At 41.8% G+C, this 19,913-nt stretch overlaps 1 protein-coding gene across 4 annotated transcripts in view; it reads right to left on the bottom strand.

The window, feature by feature from the left end:
- Positions 1–19,913, bottom strand: part of GABRG3 (gamma-aminobutyric acid type A receptor subunit gamma3) — a 568,731-nt gene that overhangs the window by 212,646 nt on the left and 336,172 nt on the right. For all 4 annotated transcript variants that reach the window (XM_005559026.5, XM_015452551.4, XM_073995285.1 and 1 more), the window contains one exon: positions 3–223. In XM_005559026.5, the coding sequence (XP_005559083.1) occupies positions 3–223 (221 nt within the window). The remainder of the gene's footprint in view (positions 1–2; positions 224–19,913) is intronic.

Consider the following 19,913-nt stretch of genomic DNA (forward strand, 5'->3'; position numbering starts at 1 on the left):
ACCTCAGAGTGTAAAGGATTTTCCCGTCATTCCAAATCCGGAGGAGCTGGTTGGGGGTGGTGATCCAGTGGGCCTCTGCGGTTTTAGAATTGCGGAAGATGGTGTCTGGGATCCAGATCAACCCCACCATGTTGCTGTTCAGAGTGAGAATTTTCATTGTGCTATTGAATCGAAGGCGACTATCTGTCCAGGTCTGAGCAAAAAATATGTCAATTTGGTATTCCTGAAACAGAGCAGAAGGAGAGGCAAGGCAGTTCTATTAATAAATGTTCTGTATAATTTGTTCTCTTTGTCAAACGCTCTGTGTTCTCTCCATGTCAACATCCTCACCTCCCCAGTTCTCTTTCTGATAGAGACTGCTTCAACATGGCAAGCACTCAGTGAAAGATGACCAATATTATTCGTCAACAGTATAGTAACATCATGTGACATAATGTAAACCTTAAGTTGCAATAAATAGATGAAGTGTGAAGAAGAGCTAAGGGAGACAGTAGAATCTGTTTCAGGGTGTGGAGGCAAACCCTAGGCTCACAAGTCCAAGCCCTGACAGGTAGCAGGACCTACTGGAGCCTCGATTCTCTGATCTATAAAGTGGGGGACACAATAGTGTCCACCTCCTCAAGGTGTTATGAAGATAAAAGGAAGTGATTAAATGAGCACCCTTAGTGCCTGGCAGAGAGCAAGTGATCCATGCATATTCGTTTATATAATAGTTATGACTATTTGTCCTTGAGTCTTCTCAAACAACAAAAAGCAAAACAAAAAGAAAAGTAAGAAATAAAATACAACCAAGAACTGTAGAGAGGACAGCCACCCAAGCCAAGTGCTGATTCCAAGTGCAGGCTGAAGAGGTACAAATTACAGAGGCAAAGGCCCAGGGTTGAAGCCACTGCAATGTTCACGGTGCCCAGTAAGACTTTACTGCAGCCATCAAATAGGACTGATTCTATCCTAGGGGCACTCTAGGAGACCCACAGAAGTGTCTGTAGACTGGGCTGCCTCAGAGGCCATTCCCCTCACCACAGTTTAAAGAATTATTTTAGGTTCATGGTAAGAGGGATGCAGAGGCTGATTGTAAGGGATTTTTATACCTTTCATAATTTTTGTTATGCATTAGATATTATAAATGTATCACTTTTGCAGAGTCTGAATTTTGTGATTCTCAACAAATCCCATATTTACCATTTCCATTGAGTTTCCCATTTTAGAATCTTTCTGTGATAGGCAATTCAATTTCAGGTTTATAATTCAACTGGTCTTTCATTAACTAATGCATTCATTCATCATTTCCTTGCTTCTCTGAGTATGCCACACTTTTCAAACCAAGGAAGACCCAGCACTGTGCCAACAAGAAACCCCCTCCCTCCTAGAGTTTATATTCTATTCAGGGAAGACAGGCCTTAAATAAATAGGCTGGTGGTCATTCACGCCACACACAGAAATAAGGCTGGTGCATTACTAAGGATTCAAGTTAGAGGAAACAAAATGTATCTAGGCATCCAGCACAGAGGGAATTATGGAACAGGCGATGTGAGTCTTGCGTAAGCATTTGCGCAGTTGGGGGAGCAAACGGCAGGAAAGCAGCAGCTGGGAGCAGGTTCTCAGCGAGTTTTTCCAGAAGCCTCTTGAGGCTCAGCAGCCATGGCAGGTCATGCGTGGCATCTCAGCAACCAGATGGACCCTCCCAAGTCCATGTGTCTGTCTGAATGTGCCCTTGGGGATGAATGGCCTCAGCCTCGTTCCCGCCTTCCAAAATGTGGCCTGCCTCTCGCTGACAGACTCTGAACCCAGAGTCACACAGTGAACGTGTGTGTGTTAGCGTGTGCGTGAGTGTGTGCATGTGTGCTTCTGTCATATAACCTAGCATGTGCTGACTGATACAAAAATGGGGTTCAAAACGAAACGAAAGCAGGTAGCATTGATGCTTAGGGCTCAGGAATGCGGGACTGGAGGCCAGACACCCGGTGCCTCGCATGGGCGAAACCTCTAATGAGACAGAACCCGTCTAAGGAGTGGGTAGCTCTCTGGGCAGAGGTTGGAAAAGGAATGGTTATTAGAATGCGTTGAGTGCTATTCTCTGTGCTTGGTAAGTTACCACAGGAAGGAAATTATCTCCAAAAGAACCCGGTGATTTGAAAGCTGTTAGAGGAAAGAAAGACAAAGCACACTTGGGGTCTGGCGGGGCTGGGAGAGGCAAGTGCCTCTCGTCCTCATCTCTACAGCAGAACATGGAGCACAGCTTGCAGTGCCAAAGCCTGCTGAAACAACGTAGCAGAAATAATCACCCCCACTGCTAAAGCCTCTAAATGGATTAGGCTGCCACCCTGTAACGTCTTTAACTATGCAAATATGGCTCAAGGAAAAGAAACTAAGGTGTGGCCCTTCCACTGAAGGCTGTAGGGCCCAGATACCTATACTTCAGAGAGAAAGGGCCAGAGTAAAGCCAGGGAGAGGGAGTGGCACTGGCCTGCAGAAGCAAAGATGCACAGCAGCTCTTGGCACTGCCCGGAGAAAAGAACTCAGATGCGGCTGTGCACATGCGAAGCTGGCCTCAGGTAGAAAGTTGGCTCAGTTTTAAGGAAGTTCTGCCAAAGGAACCACAAGTCAGGAAGAAGAATGACTACTTGAGATTGAATGGTACTGCTGCCTGCCTGTCTTCCATGGGCAGACGGCAGCCTCTGCTTGGACCCCAAAGCAGGTGTATTATCCAATGCCCACCTTACCATGGCAAAAATGGTTAATGGAAAAAGAATACATTCCCAGACAATGGAGGCAAGAGTCCGAGAGAAAACATACCTCAGGGGCCCCGCCCTAGGGAAAGAATTAGGGCTGAATCTAAGAAAAGCCTCACCTCCGGGAACCCAGCCCATCAGGATCTGCCCAGTGGGGGCTCAGGCTGGCCCTTTCCACCTCAGAACACACACTGCGTGTTTGGAGCGGGACGGAGGTCAGATAGGTTTCTTCGTTGACAGGTCAGTGGATCAAAGAAAACCACATCCAGACCTGATGTCTCTCCCAGGACAGGTATATATACATGGATACACAACCTTGACCTTGGGCCAGGACAAGGCTGACCTTTTGAGTTGCCTCCCTTGAAGATGGGAGAGTGTATTTTTCCCTGATGAGAAAGAGATAAGCTAATATTCAGCGGCTAGGTACAGATCATGACAGTCATTGGTGCTGTTTGCCAAATACCGCAGCTTCCCTGCTTGCAGGCGTGTGATAGGACTGTTCCCCGTTAGGGGCTGGGTGTGGCCACCTCACTCACCAGAAGGTGAAACACAGGCAGAGTGGTGTGTGCCACTCCTAGAGGGCCCTGGAAGAGTGGTGTGTGCCACTCCTAGAGGGCCCTGGAAGAGTGGTGTGTGCCACTCCTAGGAGGGCCCTGGAAGAGCCCATGGGACCTGCTCACCCATTCAGGCCCGGAGGGACCGTGTGGAGCAGAGCTCTGCTGACTCACGTGAACCACGGGCCCTGGGGGAGAAGCGTCCAGTCTGTCAGAGGAGCCCGTCCAGACCGAGAGTGGGGAAGGCGGGAGAGGGTGCTGGGGTGTGCAGGTGCTGGGGACATGGGAAGGCCATACAGAAGCCAAGACGTCAGTGAGGTGTAGCGTGGGCCAGGCATATAGATGGTGAAGCAGCAAGTTCAAAGGCATCCCTGCAGAACAGACTGTGAGCTGACAGCCCCGCCTTCCCTCCAGCCTGGTGGGATTTGGGCTTAACGATGATTTCTGACTAAAATGTGTAACAGGCTATATTGGCACAGAGAACATATTCAATACTGTAACTAAAATTCAGTTAGTTATGAATTTAATGGTCAGGGAGGCATATATGGGCATTTTTAAGTTTTACTTCCTTCTTTCTTTGAACACAGGTTTACTGGATTGAGGAATGAGAAGAGAAGGATGAAAATGTTCTCCCAAGCATATCCAGGGCCCGCCAATGTGATCAATAATGTCAAAGTAACCAATATTCTCTATAAAAGCCCCATCGGAATTTTGGAAAGAATCTGAAATTGTTCAAAGCTTTTTGCTTGTTTAACCTAAGTATAACAGAGAAACTGAAACTCAGAAAACTTGAAGAATTTTGCCAACATTCCTCAATATACCAAAAGCATTTTGAATTACCGGACCCTCCACTAACGATTTCTGAACGGGCCTTTTCATTCCATACACAAGGTAAGACAGAGAGTGACCGGCAAACGGGGCCCTCTTGTTCGCCCTTTTTCTCCTTATCTTCTCTCTCCATCCCCATGAAGGGGCATTTGGTGCCCCTTCCCCATAAAGCACTTTAAGATGTAGTTTGAGATCAGGACAGCACAGGGCTGGATGGAAGGCGTGTTCCAGCGTCCCTCCCAGGAGGCACAGGCGCCTGGGTTCCTGACACAGAGACAACGACCACCCTTCCTTCCAAGGGTAAACTGAGGCCTAAGACATTGGGTAACCTTCATCCAGTCACACAGCTACTAAGTACCAATTATTCTAAACTCGCAGCCCAAATCCACTTCCCCGGATGCGACTGAGAGGGGCCGCAGCAGCTGAGTCTGGTAGATTCAGGACGTGTGGAAGAACGTCAGTGCAGAAGTGTCCTCCACATTCACCTTGTTCACAAACTGTGTGACACGCTTTACCTTCCTGAGCCTCAGTCTCCTCATACGTACAATGCAAGTGTCAGATTCAATCAAAGGTAAGGAACCTTCCGACTCTGAAATTTTACATTTCCGTATCCCTGCCTAGAGTTAGCCTTTCCCTCTTGAAACTAATTTTCCATTTTTTTCTCATTTCTCCATCTTACTTTTGCAAGAAGAACATGATGGGATGACTTCTTCCTATGTCCCATCTTCCATTATTGGAAGGACTTTCACAGGTCTGAATTCTGCATGACGTATTCGAGAACCATCCATGAGGTGGAGGCTTGCAGAGCGAGGCGGGAATCCCCACCCCCATCCCACACACGGCCGTGTTCTTTCCCCGTAGCAGAGGGAAGCGTCCTACAGTGTTCGGGGTGCAAGCTCTTCTTCATTCTGAAATCCTGCCATGAATGCCACTTTAAGGCAGAGTGAGGCTGTGCATGGTGTGGATGTTTTATTGTGTCTACATTTGACTGAATGTTGAAGAAACACTTCCCACCCACAGAGAAATATTTTTATTTCTCTCATAAACTTTCTTTGTAATGGCATTAATCATCCTTCCTTTTTGCAAAGAAAAAAAATTCTTACAATGTCTATCTGAAAATAAAGATTCTATATAATTCCTTAATGCTATGAAAGTAATGTGTTGAAATACTAACGGATGAAACTCGTGTGGACCCTCCAATGTCAACCATCAGGTTTGAACAGCCCAAGTTCATGATTTGTTTCAGTCACTGCAGAGCTCAATAATTTCCAAATAAGCCATCAATTACTGCGACACGCGGAGCATTTTGACAAAACAGAAGAAAAATTATGCTTCTTCACAATATCCATCTGTAGCTTCTAGAAAATTTGGAAATTATTTCCTCACACTTTTGCCCCTTCCTTTATTAAAGAAGAGGGCCAAATTTTAGCGCAGGATGGGACCCTTCAGATTCTGGTTGCGGGAGACACTTGCTGGGGACACAGCCTCTTTCCCCCATTGGGCCTCAGCTTGTCAGCCTGAGTTAGATAAACACATCAGGAAAAGAAGCCACTGGCTGTTTTCTTTACAAAATGGTAGTAACAGGCCCTTGCCAATTTAAGGTTGTTCAGATTTCTTCTCTAACAATGTATAATGCAGTGATTAGAGTAAAACGATTTTTATGTCTTCCTTCTCAGGTATGGAAGTATAACTCAAATACATGTTTTTTTGTTTCTTGCATGTGTTATTTATTCGGATTTGTCCTGGGAAACATGGTTTTGACGGTGGGCCTCCCTCTCTCCCTGGGGCCCTGTCCCTGCTTCACAGGCACAAGGGTTTTCCCAAGGTCTGGCCGCCTGGTTGAGCATTCTCCCCAGCTTAGCCCAGGCGCCTCCCTTATTAAGAGTCCTTTGTGGGGCACTGTGCTAGATTTATATAAAGACTAACACCCCTGAGGACAGGTACACTGTGGGGTCTGGTGTGTCCTGTGAAGGCCCCACACCAGGGCAGGGCAGACACCTGCAGACAAGGAGGCCCTGTTGGCAAGACGGGAGCTCTGTGTTGGCCGGGCGAGATCTGGTCCCCAGACCACCAGGCTGAAGTGGGAAAGGTGAGGGGTGCAGCAGTCAGAGAGCCACATCAGAGCCCAGAGGACCAAGGCTGCTCCAAGCAGGGCAGGTTGTGAAGGGTTAGTGACAGGCCCGGGGAAGCACAGCAGGGAGTGACGCCATGATGCCACAGAGGGGCACGTGGCTCCCCTAAGGAGGCCATGTCAGTCACCTGATGTTAATGCAACCTAGGCCCTTTTTAGGAAAAGAATGCAAAATTATAACATTAATATAAATTAATATGAATTATTATAAAATCAATATTTGTTTCTAATGAGAAAAATGTCATAAATATTTTAAAACTGTGGATACCACAAAAATCACATCTAAAAGGAACAGATCTTATTTTTATTAATCTGATCACTGGCCCTCCTTCATAATACTCACCTGCCCTGCATCTTTTGGCTGCAAGCTCTTTGATCACGACTTTCCATGACAATGATTTAATAACATTATTTTCTAGGAGCAAGGCTCAGAATATATTTATCTCCTCCAGCACGGGGAAGCAGAATTACATTATAAACAGTTTTAGATGTTTACTTAAACTTGAAGCATTATTGGAAATAGGACCTGCATGTTTAGGATTCTGCAGCGTGGAAAAAGCCTCAGGCTGCTGTCGTGTAAAGTTTGGGGCTCCCATACGCGAGCCGTGAGCTCCAGGTTTCTCCTTCATGCCACCCACTGGAGTGGCATGAAGCCCTGGACCTTAGAGAACAATAACATCGGGGTGGACGTCATCCTGGACAGAAGTCTCTGTGCACCATATTCCACTAACCTTGTTTGGAAAGCGTCCCCTTAAGCCGGGTGATAATCACCGGCCCTTAATAAAAGGAGCGGGTGACAGGGGACGTCAGAGGAGAGAAAGACAGCAGCCTTGTATAAAACATCTTGCACTTGTAAATATCACAGGCAGTAAAAGACCAAGTGAACACACAGCTACGACCTCCCCCAAGACCTGGGAGAAGGCTTCTGTTAGTGAGGGGTCCTCGGGCTTAACCTTTACAGGCTCTGCGATAAGTTCGCCTCTGGCTAGGAGGCCCTGGGGACTGGGTGATGCTGGCAGATCTGGGCCAGGACCCCCGGGGGAAGCAGGTGCCCCTCGCACGTTGCTGGAGACATCCAGCCTTTTCTCGGTTTCCTTTCTTGCGTAGCAGTTCTGCCTCTGCCCTCCCCCACCCACTGCCTGCTTTCAGATTCGCATCCCATCGGATGCTGCATTCTCCAACTACTACTGTTACTCAAAAATGTACCATGGCTACCCAGAGCCTACAGAATTAGGGTTAATATTATTTGCATGAAACTCAAGGCTCTATGTATCGTGCTTGCTTACAAACCAACCCGTTACTGTACCCCCGTGGTGCACGCAGTGGCGCAATATCCCGGCACAGACCTCCCTTCTCCCCGTGCCGTTGGTGCTCTGCCCATGCCTCGACGCCCTCTCATCCGGCCTCCTCCAGTCCTCTCCGCCCTTCTGGCTCCCATCTTCCCATGGCATTGGCACCTTTGCTGACAGCCTGCCCCTCCTCGTGGTATATTACTCATTATTTTTTCTCCTTATGTTAACACTCTATGTCTTCAACAATTATCTGCATATTCTGCACAGAGCCTGCCCTGCCACAGTGCCGGCCAGCAGTGACCTGTGTTGGTAATAACTTACACTTATTACAAATTACTAGGAGTCAGTCCACATTCCAAATAACTGACATATCCCCACTCTACCCGATGTTCACAACAATATGAATATATCCCCATTCTACAGATAGGAACTAGGAAGCGCTATCCGTCCGCATCATCAAGAGAGCAGTGACCGAGGCTCACTGGACCCCAGGTTGGTTTCAGACATATTTTTCCCCCTGGCTTTATTGAGCTATAATTGACAAATAAAAATTCTCTATGTTCAAGGTGTATGATGTGATTTGACATTCGTGTACAAGCTAATTAACACATCCATCGCCTCACAGTCGCTTTTTTTTTTTTTTGGTGGTGAGAACATTTATGATTCACCTTCTTAGCCAGTTACAAGTATACAATATTGTTAGCAGATTTCAAGTACACAATATGGTATTATCCAAGGCTCCCTGCTGTACGTTAGACCTGCAGAGCTGAACTGCAAGTCTGGACCACTGACCAACACCTCCTCATTTCCTCTGTTCCCAGGTCCTGGTAACCACGCTTCTGTGCTCTGGTCCAAATGGTTTCTAACGACTACATTCAGCAATAGTGAGAGGCTAGCCTTGGACCCTCAGACCCCCAGAGAGGAGGAGGGAGGCAGGAGGCGGAGCTCTGCCCTTAGTACTAGCCCCCATTCCTGGAACTACTCTTCTGGGAGCCACAGCTACAAACAGTGTGAAGAGGACATATTGCAAATATTGGAATACCCTCCAGGATAAAAACAACAACAACACAGTAAATGCACTGATTCAAAACCTGACTTGAGGAAACACAACATTCCCTGGGCACAGTCAGCTCAGGATGTGAGCCAGGGATGGGGTGGAATTTCTGACTGTCTCAGAAGCAGATGTTTTAGCTGCTGGACCCAGGCCTCCCCTTAGTGATTCAGAGTAATAATCACACGGTGTCCCAAGGTAGCTCTACTGGAAGGAGGTGGGACTCATAGTCTTTGCCCCACCTTCCCGGCAGGTGCAAGTCCCATCTGAGGGGACCCTTTGTATTAATGGTGAGTATTACTGATGAGGTTAAATAAGTAAATCTCCTCTTTGGGACACAGTTTTACACAAGGCCTTATAAAGGTAATAGTGGAAGGAGAAAAACAAAGATGTGGCTTTCCTGTGCCTGAAGAAAATGATTCCAATTCCACACTGGGTTATATTTTAATATTTAAACACACAGGCTCCCAGGAGCTCCTGCTTTGAGCGCCCTTCCAGAGTGCTCGTAGTGTGCACCGCCACCCAGAAGGGAATCATGAGAGCATGAGAACGGGGCCGGTTTACTCTGATACTCTGTAAGGGAAGCTGTAGAGCATTAGAACGGGGCTGGTTTACTTGATACTCTGTAAGGGAAGCTGTAGAGCATTAGAACGGGGCCGGTTTACTTGATACTCTGTAAGGGAAGCTGTGGAGCATTAGAACGGGGCTGGTTTACTCTGATACTCTGTAAGGGAAGCTGTAGAGCATTAGAACGGGGCTGGTTTACTTGATACTCTGTAAGGGAAGCTGTAGCAGCTGCTTGACGGGAGCACGGTTTGCATTGTAAGTAATTTAGGGCTTTTGTAGCCTTGAAGAATGGGCATGGGTTCTTTATCCTATCAACAATGGCAAAAGCTCAGGATTCCACACTTTAGACTGTTTTGTGTTTTGAACGCAGTGAGTGTTTGCTGTATTGCAGGATGTGTTAACAGTGGCCGATTTAAACTGCGTGAGCTAAGGATGTGCAGAGGTCTCTCCACGGATGTGCGGCGGTGTCTCCGTGGATGTGCGGACGTCTCTCCGTGGATGTGCAGAGGTCCCCCGTGGATGTGCGGAGGTCTTTCTTTCCAAGCCTTTCTTGCTTGCAGGGTCTAAATCAGGAAAATGATGCCCTATCTGGGATTTCTTGGAAAAAACCTCTTAATCACTTTTTAATTTTTTTTAGCTCCAAAAGGTTTGGTTTTTCCATTAGAAAATGATTTAAGTCATTCTAAATGCTTCACCAGCGTGAAGTTGGTCACAGTCGGGGACCATCCCAAGTGAATGGTCACGTTTTACCCTCAGACTGAAATGTTCTTTTAAAAAAATATGTAGATGGAACATTCTTCGCCTTGCCTTGTGACAGCTGCCAGTTCTCCAAAGATGAGGATGGGCCTCCTAGCGAGGCCTCTCAAACACAAAGCCCCTCTGAAGGAAGTCTGGCTGAGTCTGGCTGATGAAGAAGAAACTGAGATAAAGAGAAACAGTGGCCATCACAGGAAACGGCAGCAGCGGGTTCCCAGGCTTGCATACTAGCAGGCCACGACTACATTGGTAAAAACAAACAGGATTAGCTTGAGCTGGTCATCAGAAGAGATGCCATTGACATTTCTTCCCAGCAGTCCCTGCCATGGAATTGGGGGGCAGTGCCAACTCGCTGCAAGACTTACGGGACATGGCACCCTCGGGAGGTCACCATGGAGAGGGTGGAGAAGTCAGAGTTGCCATGCCAGGCTAAGAGGACAGAAACATAGAAGAAATGCGAGCTGGCATGGACTGAAAGGAAGAGGGGTGGAAATACACAAGGAGAGGCCAGGAAAATTATTATAAAGATGGGCAGGGGATCCAAAGGGCACCAGAATTCAACACCTCTGACCTAGAAAGACAAATAAATCAATCAAAGCAGAGCAAACCATAAATTCAGGGATTAGGCTTAGCAAAAGTGAGAAGCTTTTTCTGTACAGACAACAGACATTACTTTGTAACCTCACAAGACACTGCTGAGACTTTGTTAATCTTCCTCTCACTGAAATTTTCAGACTCTCTGCAAATATTTAAGAAGGGCATTTAATTTGGAAACTGAAAGGAAACTGGAATGATAAAAGAAAAAACAAAATCCACCACTTTCTCACATAAACTAATGCAGATTAAAAGCACCATTTAATGAAACCACACTCTTAGTTTCACAGCCATAGCCTTGATAGAAATTGAACGGCATGCTGGAAACTCCATCCACCTAAAATGGACCAAATTCCTCATCATTCAGGGGAATTTCTCCCACATAAAAAAATGTTCGTAAGTTAAAAGCATAGAGTATACTATTGGACTACAATCTTCAACACTTTAAATCATGAGCAGTTCACATTTACTGTGCAGTTACTATATTATGACAGGTATTATTTCTTTAATCTGACCAATGACCTTGTGAGGTAGTCTGTGATTTCCCAATTTTCTATCCACAGGTGGTGTCAAGAAAGATGCATTTTCTTTTCAACTTGAAGACAGTTTAACCATTTTTGCATTTTTTATGTTTGCTGAAATAGCATTTAATTATAAAGCAGAATAAGGAAATGAAATTTACAAGTACAATAGAAGGAAAATAGTATTCAGAGTTGTCAAGATGTATCAGACAAACGCTTACAAAAAGAACTCTTCCCAGGTTATGTTAATAATGTGGAATGCTGCACCTACAAAGACCAAAAGATGGATATTTTCAAAGATACAAAGTAGCTTGAGCTACAAAAGGAGAAATGAACATCAAAAAACAGAAGTAAATGAATATATACTTGTATAAGCTACCTATAGACTTCATAGGAAATCAGCACATAAATCTAAGAACATTTTAATTATTTGCAAAGTGAACAGTTGTATAATGAACGCATCTTATAAAAATGGTATTACCAAAATTATTTTAAAGTGCAATATTTCATAGGGTATTCACACTGTGAATAAAAATAATGTTGCTTGTATCTGTCACCATAAGAGGAAGAATGCCTTTGAAGAAAATTCTTAAGCGTTCAGGGTCCAATTTGCCAAGGTCCAATTACCCAACATTCATGGTAACGGGAATATGTCTATATAATACCTTTTTCTAAAGTGTCTCCAAACACATCACTGTATTTTGCACCAGGACCTTCTACTGCAATGGTTACATATACATGAAAGATCATATATTTCGAAAACTGCAATGAGTCCTCCAGACTTGTAGTTCTGTATTTGATATGTAGATTTTGTCCCTCTCAAGAGAGTTCTGGCTTCTGTGATTGCTAAAGGCATTGAATTATTTAACCTATGATTTATCTAGACACTCTAAAGTAAACACTCAGCACAAGTTTGAAGTAGTTCACCAAAAGAAAGGTCTCAATGGCATGCTAATCTGTTATCACTTACAGATGCTGCACATAACTTCACCTTGTAGTTTCCTTTTCTCTCTTTTAATTCTTTTTAAAACAAGACTATTGATTTTAATGTCCAATTTCTCACTCATTCACTTTATAGGTAGTGGTTTTGAAAATTTTTATTTTACTGTGGTAAGTACACTTAACACAAGGTCTACTGTCTTAACAAATTTTAAGCGTACGATACACTTTTTAAGTGTTGTTAAATACAATGGCAGTGTTGTACAGTAGAGCTAAAGAACTTATTCATCTTTTATAATTGAGACGTTATGCTCATTGATTAGAAATTTTCCATTTCTCCCTCCCTGCAGTCCCTGGCAACCACCATTGTACTCTCTGATTACATGAGTTTAATTATTTTCAGTAACTCATATAAGTGGAATCATGCTATAACTATTTTTCTGTGACTGTGTTATTTCATTTAGATGATGTTCTTAAGGCTCACTGTGTTGTCACATAGTGCAGAATTTTCTTCTTTTTTAAAGGTTAAATAATTCCATTGAATGTATATACCACATTCTCTTTAGCCATGTGCCAATGGACATTACGTTGTTTTCATATCTTGGTTATTCCTACTGGTGCCACAACCACTGGAGTGCTAAGATATCTTTGAAAGACCCTCATTTCAATGCTTCTGGATAAATACCCAAAGCTGGAATTGCTGGATTATATGGTAGTTCTATTTTTAACTTTGAGGAATCTCCATACTGGTTTCCGCAGTGCCTGTATTATTCTGCATTCCCCCAACGGTGTAGAAGGGCTCCAATTTCTCCAAATCCCTGCCAACCCTTGCTGACTTCTGAATTTTTGATAATAGCCATTGTAAGATGTGAAGCGATAACTCCTTGCGGTCTTGATTTGCATTTCCCTGATAATTAGTGACGTTGAACATCTTTTCATATACCTGTTGACGATGTGTATGTCTTCTTGGGAGAAATGTATAGTCAAGTCTTTAGCCCATTTTTAAATCAGTTTATTAATATTGTACGTATTAAATTGTAGGACTTCACTAAAGGTTGCCTTTTCACTCTGTTGATCATTTCCTTCGTTGTGCAAAAGCTTTTTAGTTTGATGTAATCCCACTTACCTATTTCTGATTTTCATTATTTGAGTTTCTTTTTTCTTTCTTTTCTTAGTCTAGCTAAGGGTTTGCCAATTTTGTTTATCTTTTTAAAACACTCTTAGTTTTGTGGATTTTTCCCATTGTTTTTCTATTCTTTATTTATCCTCTCATCTTTATTTCCTTCCTTCTACTATTTTTGGGCCTAGTTTGTTCTTCTTCTAGTGCCTTGAGATGTAAAGTTAGGTTGTTTACTTCAGATATTTCTTCCTTTTTAATGCAGGTGTTTATTTGTTTATTACTATAAACTTCCCTCACAGTATTGCTTTCCCCATATCCCATAAGTATTGGTATGTTATACTTTCATTTTCATTGGTCTCAAGATATTTTTGACCTATTGGTTGTTCAAAATTATTCATTTTAATATACTTATGATTTTACATTTTCTTTTTTTTTTTTTTTTTTGAGACTCTGTCGCCCAGGCTGGATGGAGTGCAGTGGCCGGATCTCAGCTCACTGCAAGCTCCATCTCCTGGGTTTACGCCATTCTCTTGCCTCAGCCTCCCGAGTAGCCGGGACTACAGGTGCCCGCCACCACGCCCGGCTAGTTTTTTTGTATTTTTTAGTAGAGACGGGGTTTCACTATGTTAGCCAGGATGGTCTCGATCTCCTGACCTCATGATCCAACCGTCTCGGCCTCCCAAAGTGCTGGGATTACAGGCTTGAACCACCGCGCCCGGCCTGATTTTACATTTTCTTTCTGCTACTGATACCACTTCATTTCATTATGGTTGGAAAATATATTTGGTATGATTTCATTCTTCTTAATTTGTTGAGACTTGCTTTGTGATCTAACATGTGATCTATCCTGGGGAATATTTTATGTGCACCTGAGAAAAATGTAGATTCTGCTGCCGTTGGGTGGAACGTTCTGTACATTTGTGTTAGGTCCATTTGATTTACAGTGTTCAAGTCTACTATTCCTTTGTTGATTTTCTGTCTGGTTGGTCCATCCAGTATTGAAAATGGGGTGCTGAAGTCTCTTACTATTACGTATTTCTATCAGTGTCTCCCTTCAGTTCCATCAATGTTTGCTTCATGTATTTCGGTGCTCTGATGTTGGGTGTATATATTACAAATTTCTGATGAATTGACTCTTTTATCATTACATTACGGCCATCTTTGTGTCGTGCAGCCATTTTTGAATTAGCCTATTTTGCTTGATATAAGGTAGCCACCCCTCCTCTCTTTTGGTTGCCATTTGCATGGAAGTTTTTTTTTTTTTTCCCATCCTTCATTCTTAGCCTATATGTATGTCTTTAAATATGAAGTGAGTCCATTATATCCATTTATATTGTGCACCCATTAATATAATTTTAGTTACAGTTATTTTATACTTTTTAAACTTTTAGACTAGAATTAAAAGTGATTTACTCACCATTATTACAATAATAGTCTATATTTGTCTATATATTTATACTAATGAGATTTTTTTTACTTTCTTATGTTATAATGTTGCTGTTTAGTGTCCTTTGGTTTCATCTTGAAGGTATTAACATTTCCTGTAAGGCAGGCCTAGCAGTGATGAGCTTTCTCAGCTTTTGAACATCTTTACCTCCCCCTCATTTTTATTTTATTTTATTTTATTTATTATTATTATTATACTTTAAGTTCTAGGGTACATGTGCATAATGTGCAGGTTTGTTACATATGTATACTTGTGCCATGTTGGTGTGCTGCACCCATCAACTCGTCAGCACCCATCAACTCGTCATTTACATCAGGTATAACTCCCAATGCAATCCCTCCCCCCCGCCCCTCCCCATGATAGGCCCCGGTGTGTGATGTTCCCCTTCCCGAGTCCAAGTGATCTCATTGCTTAGTTCCCACCTATGAGTGAGAGCATGCGGTGTTTGGTTTTCTGTTCTTGTGATAGTTTGCTAAGCAGTTTTGCCAGGTATAGAATTCTTGGTTTCCAGTTCTTTTAGTACTCTGAATATATCATGCGAATCCCTTTTGGCCTGTAAGGATTCTGCTGGAAACTCCACTCAGTTTTATGGGGGTGCCCTTGTGTGTGACAACTTGCTTTTCTCTTGCTGTTTTTCAAAATGCTTTTTGACTTTTGGCAATTTGATTATAATGTATCTCAGTATGCATTTTTGGGATTCATTTTATTTAGTGTTACTTGGGTTTCCTGGATCTAGACCATGTCCATCTTCAGATTTAGAAAAAAATTAGCTACTGTTTCTTTGAATATGCTTTCTGGTCTTTCTCTTTCTCTCTTCTTCCAGGATTCCCATAATCCATGATCTGCTTGATAGTGTCTTTTAAATCTTTGAAGCTTTACTCTTTTTTATTCTTATTTTTGCTCCTATGACTGGATAATCTCCAGTGACCTGTCTTCATGTTCACTGATTCTATCTTCAGCTTGATCTAGTCTGTTGTTAAACCCCTCCAGTGAATTTCTCAATTCAGTTATTATTCTTCAGCTCTATAATGTCTATTTGATACTTTATATTTTCTGTGTGCTGAAATTCTCACTTTATTCATTAGTTGTTCTCCTTACCCTTGTGAGCATCTTTATAATAGTTACTCTAAAATTTTTTCAGGCAAATCATACGCCTCCATTTCATCAAGGTCAATTTTTGGAAATTTATTTTGTTCCATTGTATGGGAAATATGACCCTGTTTCTTCATTTTCCTTGACTCTCTGTGTTGTGTCTGCACATTAGATGAAACAGTTACCTCTCCCAATATTCAGAGACTAGCCTCATACAGAAGACCCTTATAATCAGCCCCAGCAGAGATTTTGGGAGCCTCTCCGACCTTTGTGTTAGTCCAACCTGTTTTCTGGGTTTCAAGCAGCCCCCAGGCATCTAGAATACACTGTGTCCCACCAGTGCTCTGAGAACAAGCAAGACGTTAAGTCAGTTCCTCAGGCTGTCTCCAGAAACGCTGAATCATTGAATTCCTTGTCTAAGTTTTTTCCCCTCTCCAGGGAGAAACTGACATTTGGGTTTTTTTGTGTATGTTTTTATTGTTGTTTTTTCCTTTGTTTTTTAGCTATTTGGTCTGCATCGAGCTGGAGGGAAGGCTGTGCGACCAGCTGCATATTAGATCAAACTCTCATCTCTGTTTTCACTGACTTGCGGGTGACTAGATTATGCAGGTGCATCAGCACTCTGAGACAGGCTAGACAGAAGCCCGTCCTCCAGGTATCTCCCAGCAAAGTGGGGTTCTGGATGCATAGTCCATCTCTTTCCCTCCTCAAGGAAAATCTGGGAGCTGGGGGTTTCCTTGCAATTATAAGGCACAGTGTCAAGGGCAGGGATTATGGCAAGAGGGTGTCTTAAATTTCCCTACTGACTTTGATGTGGGTAGTTTTGTGCGGGAGCCTCTCAGTTAGTTTCTGCATTCTTGATATCACAGGAAATTTGTCCATGCTTTGTTGCTGAATTGGTGAGATCACAGGGTGGAAGGAGGGTCCAGGGCTTCCTCTTCTCTCATCTTGCTCAGGAAAGACTCATGTGAATAGTGCTTTTAAAATCCTATTAAATTCTATCTCTGAAGTCAGGAAAATAGCCCTGCTTATTTATGTTCAGAAGTTTTATTCTCTTGCCTTTTATATTTAAATCTATAATCTACTACAGTTGGGTGTTGTGTGAAGTAGAGGACAAGTTTTCTTTTCTTCTCATATGAGCATCCAATGACTCCAACACTACTCATTCACAGGAGTATGTTGCCTCACTGCTCCGCCTGCCATGCTTGTCACCAACCTAATGTGTATATATGCTTGGCTTTGTTCTAGACTCTAATCAGTTGCACTGACTTTTACTGTACCCTTGTTTCAATACCACTATCCTTCTCACTGTAGCTTTCCAATAAACATTGATATCCAGTGAAGGAAGTTCTTCAAACTTCTTTTTATTTAGAAGTGCATTAGCCATTTTCAGTCATGTACATACTACATACAATTTAGGATGAGGTTGTAAATTTTCACAAAAAATAAAAACCATTGAAATTTTGATAGGGAGTTGCATTGACTCTGCAGATCAGTTTATGGATAATTGTCTTGTTTCCAATACAGAGTCTTCTAAACCATAAATATAGATATGCTGACCTTTATTTAGGTCTCTTTTAATTCTCTCATTAATGGTTTATAGTTAACTGTACAGAATAATATGCTCTTTTATTAAATTTATCTTAGACATTTAATGTTTTTGATGCTAGTGAAAATAGTGTCTTTTAAGTTTCATTTTTATATCATACATTAACTTTTTCCATTGATGTATCATGCACGACATTCCATAAATTTTACACACATGTATATATTTGTGTAGCTATCAACACAATAGTTCCATCACCCCCCGCCCCAAACTCCCTTCTGCTATCCTTCTGATACTGCCCCTTCCCTACCCTCCTTCTGTCACTGCCCCTTCCCTACCCATAACTGCTGCCAACCACTGAGCAGTTCTCCATCCTTGTCCTTTTCTGTGTGCGAGTGGATTCTTTTTGTTGGGAGGGAATAGAATATACATGGAATACTATGGTATCAACCTTTTGCGTGTGGCTTCATTCCCGAGCGTAATGTCTCTGATATTTGTCCAAGTTCTTAACGTATATTAAAAGTTCATTATTTTTTATAAATATTATGCCATTGTTTAGACGTGTCACAGTTTGTTTATCCATCTATCACATTAAGGACATTTGGATGATGTTCAGGTTTTAGCACTTATTAGTAAAGCCGCTATAAATATTAATGTACAGGCTTTTATGTGGAAATAAATTTTCATCTCTCTAGTATGAATATCCAGAAATGGACACTGGGTTATATTTATCCAGAAATGGACACTGGGTTATATTTTAGAACAAATCAGCATTTATAAGAAACTGCCAAACCATTTCCCACAGTGATTGTACAATTTTGTATTTCAACCTGGAATTTACAAAATTTCAAGTTATTCCACATCTGTTACTTTCCCTGCTCTTGTCAACAATTTTTATTGAAGTTAAAATAGGAGGGTAGCACTATCATGTCATGGTTTTAATTTGCATTTCCCTAATAGCTAAAAATGTTAAGCATCTTTTAATGTGCCTATTTCTCATCCTTGTACCCTCTTTAGTGAAGTGTTTGTTCATGCCTTTTACCGAGTTTTTCATTTAAAGTATTTAAGTCAAATTTCATTTCTTATATGTAGACATCTACTTCTTTTTCAAAACTGATTTGCATAGGCTAGTCCCTCTGCCTTTACAAATACATTGTGAAATATCTTACCCATATCTACCAAAATTCTGCTAAGGTTTAAATTGGTATATATATAAATACACACACACACACACACACACCCCACACACACCACACCACACATACACAATCCATACATACATTTATGGAGAATTTACATGTTGACATGTTTACTATGTTGGGTCTTCTATTCCTTGAAGACAGTATGACTATTTCTTTTTTTATATATCCTTTATTAGAATTTTTAGTTTTCTATAAACTTACACTGTATGTGTTTTGTTACATTTATACATAAATCTTCAATTCTGGAGTTATTTTAAATGATGTTTTTAAAATTTTCTGGTTTCCAGTCTGCATTTCTACTGTATAGAAATATACTTGATTAGAGTACCAAAATAATTCAATGGAGAAGAATCGTCTCTTCAACTAATGATGCAGAGACATTGGAACGATATTGGACTGTTGCCTTACACCATATGGAAAATTAACTCAAAATTGTTGCCTTACACCATATGGAAAATTAACTCAAAATTGTTGCCTTACACCATATGGAAAATTAACTCAAAATGTATTAAAAACCTAAAAGTTACAGATAGTACTATAAAACTCTTATAGTTATGACACCAAAAGCAAAGCCACCAAAGGAAGAAATAGATAATTAGGCTTTATGAAAATTCTAACTTTTGGTGCATCAAAGGACATATAATAAATGAAAAAACAACCTACAGAATGGGAGAAAAAAATTGCAAATCATACAGTTTGTCAGGTTCTAGTATTCATAATATCAGAGTATGTAAAGAACTCTTTCAACTTGTGGTAGACAGAATAATGGTCCCTAAAGACATCTGTGTCCTAATCCCTGGAATCTGAATACTTTACATCACTTGGCAAATGGTACTTAGGATATGATTACGTTGAAGACCATGAGATGGGAAGATTATCTTGAATTATCTGGGTGGGCTCAATGTAATCACTGAGGCCCATATAAGAGAAAAACAGTAAGATCAGAGGCAGAGAAGGAGACTATACAATGAAGCAGAGGTCAGACTCATGTAGTCATGGATCAGGGAATGTGGGTGGCTTTAAGAGGCAGAAAATGCCTAGGAATGAATTCTCTCTTTGAGCTCCAGAACCTCTTCAAGCATCCATTCTAGAACGAATTCTGCTCCACTGACACACTGACTGGAGTCTAAAAGACCCATTTTGAACTTATGACCTTCACAACTATAAGATAATAAGTCGATTTTTTTAAAAAAAGAAATACACTTGATTAATGAGTGCTGATCTTGTATCCTGTGATTTACTAACTTCATTTATTAGTTTTGGGAGACTTTTTGTAGATTTCTTGCGATTTTTATGTAGAGTGTTATATCTTTCACAAATGGTACTTTTATGTCTTCCTTTCCAATTCGTACACTTTTTATTTTCTTCTTGCCTTTTCCACTGACCAGAACTTCTACTAGGTTAACAGGAATGTTGAGTTTGCCACTAAGCTTAAGAGAAAAGCATTCAATACTGTATAACTAAGTATACTCTTAGGTATAAGATTTTCCTAGATGCCAAATTTTAGGTTGAGGATGTTCCCTTCAGTCCTAGGTTGTTGT

This window comes from Macaca fascicularis, chromosome 7, assembly GCF_037993035.2.
Source record: "Macaca fascicularis isolate 582-1 chromosome 7, T2T-MFA8v1.1".
NCBI classification, from domain to species: Eukaryota; Metazoa; Chordata; class Mammalia; order Primates; family Cercopithecidae; genus Macaca; species Macaca fascicularis.